Source organism: Lonchura striata, chromosome 1A (assembly GCF_050655825.1).
Source record: "Lonchura striata isolate lonStrDom1 chromosome 1A, ASM5065582v1, whole genome shotgun sequence".
NCBI lineage: Eukaryota > Metazoa > Chordata > Aves > Passeriformes > Estrildidae > Lonchura > Lonchura striata.
This window is the reverse complement of record NC_140741.1, coordinates 61,106,165-61,118,409: the sequence shown is the minus strand read 5'-3', so window position 1 is coordinate 61,118,409 and position 12,245 is coordinate 61,106,165. Positions and strand designations below refer to the sequence as shown.

The 12,245-nt window shown below is 41.9% G+C and overlaps 1 protein-coding gene across 6 annotated transcripts in view; it reads right to left on the bottom strand.

The window, feature by feature from the left end:
• LUC7L2 (LUC7 like 2, pre-mRNA splicing factor) overlaps nucleotides 1-10,602 on the bottom strand; it is a 29,592-nt gene extending 18,990 nt beyond the window's left edge. For 2 of the 6 annotated variants that reach the window (XM_021552897.4, XM_085569894.1), the window contains exons 1-3: nucleotides 10,239-10,602; nucleotides 2,442-2,512; nucleotides 656-750 (exon numbers count right to left, since the gene is read on the bottom strand). Coding sequence is in view for 2 of the 6 variants with exons in the window: in XM_021552895.4 (XP_021408570.1) it covers nucleotides 656-750; nucleotides 10,239-10,299 (156 nt within the window). In the remaining 4 variants the exon portion in view is untranslated. Of the gene's footprint in view, nucleotides 1-655; nucleotides 751-1,178; nucleotides 1,285-2,441; nucleotides 2,513-10,238 lie in introns of all 6 variants that reach the window. The other 4 variants (XM_021552895.4, XM_021552896.4, XM_085569891.1 and 1 more) reach the window with 3 other exon arrangements.
• Nucleotides 10,603-12,245: the final 1,643 nt, after the last annotated feature.

Below are 12,245 nucleotides of genomic sequence, written 5' to 3'. Positions count from 1 at the left end.
AAGCCCCTTGTTTCCTATGCTCACAAAGTGGAACTTCTACTACAGATGCACAAAATTCCAAGTCAAACAAGTTACTAATATGCCATAAATGGAAATTCAAAAATTGCTTTAGCATTTATAACAATGGCACAGTAACTGGATATTGTATAGTAAGTGCCACTATCATATTAAACATCTCTCAACTTTTAGAAATTTAATTACTTGAACTTTCAATTATTTTTATTAAAATATTTCTGAAGAGAGAAAAATCTCTGTACTTCTCTATACAAATACATCTGTGTAATACCTTCCCACTACAACATACATTTTTAAGAAAGCAACTTCATAACTTACACATATGATATATTTTATTTCTTTCTATTACTTGCAACTGTACCACTGTAAGGCCACTCTGTTACAGCAAATTTACATCCATAACATTCCGTGGCTTTTCATGTAAACAATGAAATTTAGGTAATAATTAGCATACAAAACAGAAGAATTCTAAAAATTAACTTCAGAACCCATAAATTAATTGTTTATGAAAGTTCCTCTGAACTACCAGAGAGTGCTAGATAGTCACTGAAAACCATGAAATTGAAGGAAATACTACAAAGAACAGATATAATTCAATTTCTCCACTTATCTAAATAAACCATGAAAATTAGCTACTTACAGTTCCAGAGAGCACATCGTGAGGGCAGCAGTTGAGAAGGTGGCTCTTGCACACTCGGTCATCACTGAATTTGATTCGCTGGCGGGTCGTGTCACCTGCAATATAGAAATCAGCACATTCCAGGTCAGAACTCTGCGGCAGTCAGACACATCCTGCAGGTTACATGCAAAGCGTTAAGTGCCCTGTCAATACTGAAGGTCTATGGAAACTAGAACTCAAAACACTCTATGCTTCTTTGTCAAACAACACCAAAGCCACAAATGTGTGTTTTAATGCTCTAGAATGCTATTTTTAAATTCTCTCACACTTCCCCTTCAAAAATGCAGCAGGAAAAGTGCTTGAAACCAGAAAGCCAGTATTAGCTTAAAAACATTTTGATACAATAGCATTTGTTAAATGAGCTATATAATGCTCTGTTCAGACTTTGCATGAAATAGTGACGTATTTCTATGCAAGAATTAGCATATCAAAGCAGCCTCATAAACACAAAATGAATCACGTAAGAGTCTTCACCAAATCCCACCTGATACTCATTTTATGATTTTGCTTTTGGATGCAATGCAACCTTTAAAATCTGATGGGAGTAGCATAAAGAGTTGGCAGAAGAATGATTTTAAATGCTTACAAACCTGAAAAAAAAAAATCAAACATATGGGCATAGCCTATATGCAAAATAGTTTATAGGTGTTTGCATATCTCCATATGATAAACCTTTTTTCTTCTACATGCTGTTTGTTGGGCTGGAACATCTTAATTATATCTTCATTGTGGCAGGTTGCAGCTCTTGCATCAGCAGAAGCATCAACCTGCCCAGACACTGAGGTCTAATTGCGAGGCTGAAGAACCCCTTCCCGGAGCAAGACCTGAAGTCTTCAGAACAAAGTAATCAGCTGGTATTCTGGGGATGAGGGCTGAACATGTTTCCCTTTGAGTAAAATAATTGTCACTGTTTGAAATTCAGAAGAGAGATCACTGCAATGGTTCTCTTCTTGTTAAGACACAGGCATGATAAAACACCTCAATCTCTCTGAGGATGCAGCCTTTTTTTTTTTTAAGAACATAATTTGATATGATTTCTTATAACTGAAAACCTACTGGTGAATTACTGAAGCAAAGAGCTGCTGGGAGAAAAAGTGACATACTCTTTCTCAGTATGTGAGCTCAGACAGCAGCCTCTTCCATTTCATCAAATATTTTTAGAGAGTTTAGATATATTTTGCAGTTATTCAGTTTTTTTTTATGGCTTCATGATTTGAAACTCTGAACTTCTAGATTTGAATATCTTAAATAATTCAAGAAGCCATATTCTTTACTGAGGTTAACTACAACAGAGAGGAATAAAAAAACCCATATTGTTTTAGTCAAACCTTTCTTACTATTATGTAATCCGATTTTTAAATATTTGTTCTATGTATAGGATACTAATATATAACATTTTCAGATGGGCCATGTTTTGGATTATTTAGTAAACAAAAGCTTTCATGAAAAACACATGCTTAATTTGCCTGCAGGATACAACAGGTAAAACCTGTAACCCACACACTACAGAGCTTCAAAGCAGTTCAACAATAGGTTTTCTAGAGGGCAACCTTACTGCTTGGTTATACTTACAGTACTAAAAATTCAGAGTAATCCCTTTATAATCATGCCTACTACTGCAGTGAAAAGTTCTAAGAGTTCTGCTCTTTTTTTTTTCCTTTTAGGAGGTGGATCTTTATTTTTTTTAACACATAACTGCGTTTGTTCCACATTCATTAACACATCTGAAAAGTTATTGATAACTCACGGCTCGGCGAATGCGGGGCCTTTCTGACACTCCCTTGCAGATTGATGTAGGCAGGCAAAGATACATTGAACCTTTATAAATAAAACAAGGGGCCAGATTGTTCAGTTTGTATAGAATAATAGACTCTGCCAGCAATTTTAACACAGCATCTAGAAATACATGTTGACCGTAAAGATTCTTCTATATAAAGACACATCAACAAAATAAAGAAAAGTATTTAAAAAAAACCCCAAAGCTGATGGCCTAAAAGCACTAACCTATCAGGAGTCAAGGAGTTACCAAGACCAGGAAATTGCTGAAAGACTCAGGTTCCTTAAGTAAAGTTGGCAATTAGTATTTTCTCAGACATTACCTCCAAATACCTTTTTTCATACCTCTACCACAACTAGGTACTGATACTACAGCTGAAATGCAGTCATTTTTCATCAAAGTGGCTACCATGATAATCACAATTACCAACCTGAGGAAGACAGCATGGGTGAAAAAAAAGTGGCAGAAACTGATCAACAACAGCCTTAAGAGTACTTTACGCATTTGTATTTTAAACTTTTTCTGCGCTGTGCCTTTATTCAAGCATTTACAAAAAGTTTAGAAAGGTTCCCTTACAAATATGATTGGGGTATTTACATTTTCTTTTCTACAAATAGCGATTTTGTACATTTGCATTTCTTATTAATATATGCTGTTTCAGAAGGAGAATATAGAAGATTTATTCTGCTGCTGACCTACTGGTGAATCATCCTGAGAGGGTAATGGCCTGAGATCTACATAGGTTGCTGGAGAGGGATGGAAGAATAAAATCTGTGGATCCACTATGCACCTGACATTCTGACTACAACAGCAAATGAGATTTATGCAGATGCCTTCTAAGAACTAAAACAACACAAACAGATGTGGTCTTAAGACAAGGACTTTTGCAAGATGCTACTTCTGCTTGTCAAACTGTAGGGAAGTTGATACCTTCTTTGTATGGTCAAACAAACAAGTGAATGCTAAATCTAAATAAAAGAGTATTTAAAAAAAAACCACCAAAAACCAAAAACAAAAAAACAAAGCTTTATATATTCTGTAATAAAAAAGTAATACACCCAGGCAACAAGTAGCTGCAGTCATCTAAGTTTTAGAAGTATTCTTGAACATCTATAAAGAGGACATGATCACTTCAGACCTTATTACAAGTTCTTTTATAACAAGTAAATAATTAAATCAGCTCAGAACAGCAGTTTATTTAACCCTGCCTCTGAAGAACAGCACCGTATTCAACTACTTGATCTTTAAGACTCATGCTCATTAGAGAAATGAAAGTATTTTACCAGGGCATTACAGGAGTCAATATCTATTACTGTAAGCCATCCCCGTTTCCAATTAGACTTTTTTCCAGTAAAAGAAAAATCATATGGTTGCTAAAATTTACATGAAGAAATTTTGTCCAAGAAGCATCAGCTTTAGTTTTACTTAAAGTACATGTCCCAAACTACATTTCTCTAAGGGATTACTTTCCCAGTAAACAGAGAACTTTGAAACAGAACCGAAAAGTAAAAAAGCAAAACATCAAGGAAACTTCTATACTTGCACATTTCATTTCCTTTACAAGCATAAGGAAACTGTACACGGGATACAGAAATATTGAAGAGATTATGGCAGTAATGTAAACTTTCTAAAGGAAGTTTTCTATTTTGTATAAAACATACTGACTACAAAATTAACATCAATATTTAAGACCAGTGCATACTGCTGATTAAGGAACATCCAGAGGTTAAGCTTACAATGCGCACTTGTAATACACAATTCACTTTGAATTCGCAAGTCTAATCTATTAGCAAGCCACCACAATGTCATTCCTGTTCAGCATATTTTAATCACAAACCAGCAGAATAACACTTACGCATCAACATCACTTAGCATAGTAACATGCTCATAACAATGACTTCTTTCATCCAGCATCTCTTACTATTCTGATGTACCCTAATACTGTCAACAATCCCAAAGCACTGATGAGAACTACCCTTTATAATCCAACTGTAACCTCTAATTGCAAACCAGGGGTGCAATCCATGCAAAGGAAACAAAGTGAATTTTCATTTTCACGCTGTTGACTTCCTGAATTAAGATACATTAACAGAAAATGGTTAACTTTCCACTCAAATTTTTGAAGCATGACTCCCAACATGTTGGCAAGGGACTCTGAAAGCTTTATTCGAGAACTAACTGGGTGGAGTATGTGTTTAAAAACTGTGTATCAAATTCCACCCGCAAAGCAATCCCTGACTAACCAGTATCCAACAGCATTATTTAACTGAGGCTTATGCAGGCACAGAAGATCCTGCTCCTGCTGCACAGTGAATGGGCAGCTAATTCTGACACTCATGTCACTAACACTGGACATGTGCTGATCCTAACACTTTTAGAATAATACATATTTCTAACCAAGACTGCTTTTGTTTTACACCATCATGTAAGCAACATGAATGCAGAATATAATGAGATCATCCTTTAGCTAATGCACTACAAGTTGAACAAATACAGGAATGGTTTTCCTTGAGGCATGAATATGCCCATTTGCTTCTTCATAAATGCCATTTTAGACAGCACCCCAAACAGAGAATAATTCCTCAAGTGCTTCACTGTTTTTAAGGCCTAAACTATCAGAACTTTATAACAAAGCCAGAAAATACACACAATTCACTAAACACAGACATGGCTCTTAAAACCTGATCACTCCTGATTGACAAATTGTCCTGAACACAAATAAAGCACCTTTTCATTAAGTCCATGTGCTGTGACTACTTTCAGATTTCTGAGCTGATTTCAGTTCAACATTTTGGGAACGTTTTGCAGAAATTCCTGTACATGAGATATTTTTCTCTGCCTTGCTGCTGAAGGCTCTTGGCTCCCTAGCCTGGCTCTCAGCCTGGAGCTACCCAAAATGGCTACAAAATCCTCAGCAATGATCTGTCAAAGTTTAAACACACATACCACCTTCTACCTCCAAGCATGAAGCAAAGTGGAAACCAAAATCTACCTAACCCTGCAAACACCAAAACAAACCCTCCACCCATTGTTAAGTACACAGAAATTCTTCAATAATCCCATACTAAAACAAAGAAACTAAAAAAATGGGTTACAAGTTCTAGATTACATCTCTCTTATTGTATAAAATGTGCCACCAAACAAAGGATGGGTAAAATAAGCACAGGAGAGTCACTTCAATTCCTTCCAAGCAATGAGGACAGAAAAGTCATACATTACTAACCTCTACTAAGGATAACTGAAGCATAACCCAGAAAAAACAGCTAGAATGTGAACAGATGCAAAAGGGCTATTATAAGCTTCAAAGGCAGAAGATGATGATCTACAACAAGAAAAGTAGTTTGCTAGTAACAGCTGAAGAATTGAGTTGAAGACTTCAAACATGGCAGCTCAGCTCCAAAAGCTATCAGGTGAAGCAAAAGGAAGTGCTGACTGGCACTTCATACATAAGCTACTGTCTAAAGGCTCCGGAGATTTTTCTGCTAGTCACATAGCACAGTGTTTGTTAAAATGCTTGGGAGAACCTTTTCACAACCACATGCAAGTCTCAGAAGCATGCACAAATTCACAAGTCTCTTAAGAGAATCTAATTAACTTTGCTAGATTTTTGTATTTCTAGACTGTAGTCTAGATTATAAATTTTGAAGTGGTGGCAACTATTTTAGAAACACAAACCACCATCACATTTCTTTGCAACAGTCAAGTCTTAGCAGCTTCAAGATGTTGTGTGACACCAGGGCCACTGGGATCTGCTGTGTCTGCACTGCTGTCACAAGTAATGATCCTGCTTTACCCTCTGCTTCCAACCACCTCCTCATGATGACTCCAGCACTCACCCCTGCAGCAAGGCAGAGCACATAACTGACCTGGTGGAAAATGAAACATTTGGGCAAGATAAGCTGATTCAAGATCACATGGAATCTTCGCCATCAGGCTTTTTACAGAAAACTTTATAGTTATGATCCTATCTGTAAGGCTCATTCCTGTTTTCTGGAGAACAGGGATGGCAAAAGCAGGGTTTACCTAAGTGTACTATTAAAGTTTAATTTTTAAAAATATTATTTTTGAACTGTAAAGTTGAGTAAAGTCATACTCTTCTATGCGCTGTGTATTCCTAAATGACAAGTTCATGCAGCTCTGGTCAACAACAAAAAAATTCAAATTGAACTAACATTTTAACTATTGACACGTGGAATAAAAACTCCTTTAGTTTAAGTGCTAACAGTAAAAAAAACCAAAAAACCAAAAAACAACAAACTAAAACCATTCATACATAATCACATAAGATTAGCACCTGGTTTTCAGCACTACTTATTTCTCAATATTTGGAAAACCCATATTATATATTCAGTAATTTATATTTAAAGCTCTCTAGGTATGGCAGATTATCAGTACTTGGAATGCCATTTCAGAGATTTTTTTTCAGCCTGCAGTCATAACTATATTAAAAAAACCCAGCTTTTTACTAGCATCAAAATCAATTATACTTTTAATTTTTGTTTAATTTTGGCACATTACACATCCAATTCAGCTTTCCACTTGTCAGAGAAATGTGCAAGAGAAGGTTAACCTAGGCAATATGCAATGTATTTAAAAAAACCCACGTCCTTTTAAATAATAATTAATAAAAGTTTTTCCCAAGTGTGTAAAAGAACCACTCCTGCCATTCTGACATTACTTTGCATTGACATCACCAACACAACTGCTTTTCAGATACCCCAGCTGTATTCTAAGAACTGCAACTCACTGGCAAGTCCTGAGAAGCACCAGGCAAGTCCCCTCAGCTCCACTCTCTGTCAGGTGTCTGTCACATGAGCGAAGGCAGGCACGGAGCAGGGAGCACTGGGCACAGCAGCTGCCAAGAGCCTGCCGAGCCCCACACCCTGGCAGGCACCAGCCAGCCAGCCGTGCCCTGTGACTGCAAGTGCCTCCATCCTGCTGCCCAAACTCAGCCAAGGGAGGCAGCAGCTGCCAAAGGGGTCGGGAAGCTCTGTGCTGTCCCTGCCCACAAGCACAGGGTCCTCTGGGAAAGGGACAGCCAGGACCCGGCCTGGAGCAGCACACCTGCTTCTGGACAGCCGCACGCTGAGCAGGCCTGTTTGACAAGAGACGTCTCCTCTCTAACGCAGATTGTTTCTCTTTAATATTCTTACAGCGTAGTGGCTATTTTTTGAATCACTGTGATCAATACAGAACTGTGCTTTCTAGGTGTTCTTGGAGCTTAACAGCAAATCTATAAAAACACTTAATCACTGCATCTTCCAGGCTTTTCCACCCTGGCCCTAGGGACACCAGTCATAATGAGTATGCACATTGTCCCACAAATTACAATCTACAGCTTATCTCCTAAAACCATGTTTGAGCATCTGCTTGTGGCATTTTCAAAATAATTTTCAGAGCATGTTCCTATTTTCTACACAAGATACTATAACCTAAAGGGGAAAAAAAAAAACCTATATATATTCAGGCACGGCCGCTGGTTTTAAATTTACCTCTGATTTTTTTCTATTACCACAGATGAGATCGAATGTTTAATCTACCTTTTCTAAAACAGATAAGATTTTTAAGCCTTCATATTCTAGGCTTCTCGAAAGACCCTGAACAACACAAAAAGACTAGCTAGACTTTGTAAAGTATAAAACTAAGAAGCACTTCGGTAATATTGAACAGTATAAAACAAAAACATTGCCCAAGAAAGATTATTATTTCAGAAACTCTACTGCATATTAAATTCTAATGTGTTGCTAGGGAGAGCAAAATCAAAGACAATGGGGAGAAGTGGTGAAATTAAAGTTCTGATCTACAAAGAAATTAAAAATTGACACATTCTAATGAAAAGCTGCAATTTGCATGTTAACAGAAATAGACTTTGTCAAAGGTAACAGGAATATAAAAAAACTTACGACCCCAAACCCCACTATTCTCAAGGTTAGCAATATTTAAATGACCTTGAGCCTGGCCTTGGATTTATTAAGTACCAACTCTGCAAAAAAAAGGTTCCTTTTCAATCCCCGTGTACAATTCAGTATAATTGATGCTGATGCTCCAGCTCCACTGGACTTTTTTTTTTTTTAAACTAGAATGGTGTTACACAGAGATCATGGAAGCGAGTTTTACACATGGTCTTTTCTCCTTATCCTTCTCCATCCTGCCCATTTTGTTTAAATGCTTCCTTTTTAGCCAGTTAGTTTCTGAACAGTTCAGCACATGTGGTTTAGGAATTACAGGGCGAGTGGGACAGAGGGAATACAATTATCAACACAATAACTGCGTTCTCACAAAGCCAGAGAAAATAGAGCCTGAAATGGCTTTTCTTGGTTTAGATTTTAGTTCCTTAACGTTTTTGGGCAGCTGTCTCAAGTAAATCACACTCTTTTTCCACCATCCAACAGAAAATACCTTCAGAAACTGAAGCACCTTCTCCACCCCCCTTAAACCTTCTGTGGTAGTGTTAGGGTAGCACTGTGACAGCGATCTAGGTGCCAACACTGGGAAGACTTGAGTTCCACAAGGACAATGTTACTTTGCCAAGCACTTAGACATACGCAGCCACAACAGGAAGAAGTATTGGAAAATCTTCTGGAGCAAGAGAAAACCACCCCAAATTAGATCCTGCATGATGACAACTCACTTAACAGCCTTACTCTGGAAGACAATCTTCGCAGAACAGTAATTTAGAACTCAGCAGAAAGCATTCACGACACAAGGAGCATGTGTAAACCAATTACATTTTTTGAAATTCTAGATTATACAAAAAAAAAGTTGTCATATCACATTAGCCCAGTACCAAGACATGATCAGGAAATACAAAGTACATCCCAGTTCCCACATCCTACTCGGTGCTTGGGGAAACAGGTAACTGTTAATTCAACACGAAGCTTCCACAAGCGTAACACGTCTGCAAGATTGAGTACAGACTGAGTGTAAGTACCACATGCAGAACATTTAAATTAGCTCTAATTGCTGCCTACCCTCGGGTGCAGAATTCTCCTGTTGCCAAGTTCAGAGCTGCACAGCATAAGTGGAACTGCTCTTTTCCAGCAGCCCCCCACAACTATCTGGATTTATGGGCGAGTGCCGGTTCAGACTTTCAAGGCAATCACCATGCACCGGGAAGCTTTTTGCAGCAATACGCTTGCCTGTGTGACCACAGAGGCAATCTGAAACCTGACCGTACTTCTCGTATCTCCCTCTGGGTATGACTGCCTCCGGATGTTAAGCTTTTACTTGGCTGTTTAGGGCGCTTGTTTTTAAAAGAGTTTGTCCACTTCGGTTAATCCCACATTGCCTTTCAGAAAGCAACAGCCATACCTGACTGCTGATTAACACGATGTCTCGGGCCAGACTTTAGACAAATCTATAACGACACAACACCCCACCCTGCTCTACTGAAGGGGCTGCTGGCCTGGGGGTTGTTTTTTGTTTCGCTATGTCCTCCCTTGATGATGAGACTCTCGAAAGCGTGTGTGCCCATCTCCGGTTGCCGGGCAGAAAGGCTGCGCGCCGCGGACACCGCCAGGAGCGGGTCTCCAACAGCAGCAGCGCGGCCAGCGCCGGCAGCTCCGCGGGGGGAGGCGGTGCCCGGCTACCCCCACCCCGCCGCTGACGGTCCCGGCAGCCCCGCCCCGCGGGGGGTGCGGGCAACGGGCCTCGGGCCTGCCAATCACGGCGAACACCGCCCGACCCGCCCGGTACCGCCGTGACCTCGGGGGCTGCGGCGGCTCCGCCCCCTCCTCGCCGCCCCACCATGGCCGAGGAGGCACTTACCGTCCCGGGACGTGCCCATGAGCTGGTCCAGCATGGCGCGCATCTGGGCCTGCGCCGACATCTTGAGCGCGGGGGGGGCCGGCGCGGCCCGGCCGAGTCACGCCGACAGCGGCCTACAAGGCCCGAGGCGCGGCGGGCGCTCGGCCCTGCCCCTCGCGTCACGGGCGGGGCCGCTCCCCCGCCGCCGCGGAGGGAGGAGGGAGCGGGTGCTGCTCCCGGCCGGCTTTCCCGGCGGGAAGCGGAGCGGGAAGCTCGCTCGCTGCAGGCCCGGTGCCGCCGCACACCGCCTTACTCCGCTCCCTCCCGCCCGCCACGCGCGCGCGCCGGCGGGAACGGAAACACACGCGCACGCGCCTTGCGCCGCTTCGCCCGCTCCGCGACGTCAGCACGGACGGGCCTCGGCGCTCGCCCATTGGCCACGGCCTGCGCCGCTCGGCCGGTGACGCACCGCGCGGCGAGGCTCCTGATTGGGCCGCCGGGCAAGGCCCTTTGGGCGCGCTGATTGGCCAGGAAGGCGCGCGTGGCCGCTGTGACGCCACGGTCTCCGGGCCAGCGGCGGCGCCGGACGGGGCCCGGGCGGTCCCGGGAAGGCAGCGGGGGCGCAGCTCCCGTTTGGGGACCGCTCCGTTTGGGCACAGCTCCCGTTTGGAGACCGCTCCGTTTGGGCACAGCTCCCGTTTGGGGACCGCTCCGTTTGGCCACAGCTCCCGTTTGGAGACCGCTCCGTTTGGCCACAGCTCCCGTTTGGGGACCGCTCCGTTTGGGCACAGCTCCCGTTTGGGGACCGCTCCGTTTGGCCACAGCTCCCGTTTGGGGACCGCTCCGTTTGGCCACAGCTCCCGTTTGGGGACCGCTCCGTTTGGGCACAGCTCCCGTTTGGAGACCGCTCCGTTTGGGCACAGCTCCCGTCTGGGGACAGCTCCCCTTTGGGCACAGCTCCCTCTCGGACTGACGTGCAGCACCACTGCAATGGCCCTGGCTTCTCTCTAGTGCCGGGTATGGTCCTGCTGAGACAAGTTACTGTAATACCCTGCTAACTGGAGAACCTCTCTTAAAATTGAGGCTACCGGAATGTGTGGCTGATAATTCAATTTAACAGGGCACCAAGATCCAGTAAATTAAAACAAACAAACAAACAAAACAAAACAAACCCGAAACCAAAAACCCAACGAATGTGACCCATTCTAACCCCTGTATTTTGTGACTCTTCCTTTGTCAACCGTCGTGTTGCCATCTAGTGCCCAAAACCTGTCACAAAGATCAGTTCTAATCGTCCACAAGGGTTGTCGTGTGCAAGGTTAGCTCCATACGAGTGTGCAAGGTTAGCTCCCCTAACAATAACCCACTCACCCCAATTATCTGTATTTCAGAAGGACTTGCAGAGAAGATGCTCTTCTGTAACACATTTAGGAAAAGATTCCCTACGCAGTGCTCTTCTGCTAATTAGAATATGTCCTAGCTTTAATTTTTCTTTAAAATCTAAATTTACTTTTGTTAGTCATGATGTTGGATTGAAGGGGAAGTAAATGGAAGAGACACCAATGCTTACTAGGACTGTCTGTTTAGTACCTCGGTATGCTTAGGGGAAATTGAGGAATTTTAGTGACTATTTACACTAACATCATACACACTTTAGTTCCTTCTACTCTTTAAAGAGCATCTGTGTCTGGCCAAATTATTGCTTTTTAAAATTTCTTTTTATTTTCTTATTTCCCTTCTCAAGCAATATACTATAGAATGCAGCAGTTTTCATTACATAATCCTGAACAAGAAGTGTGTCACAGCTATTCCCAGTGAGTGGTGACATCCCACAACTCTGATCTACTGAACTGATAATAGGTTGATACTTTTCCACCTGTTATATCAAGGCTTTTTAAAAAAAAAACACCATTTAACTAGTGAGACATTGTGAGACTTGCAAACTGGAATTCTGGTCAACAGAACCCTAAAACTTGTAGTTCACATCACCTTGCCTTAACTAAGCAGACCAAATTTTCCCCATTTTAA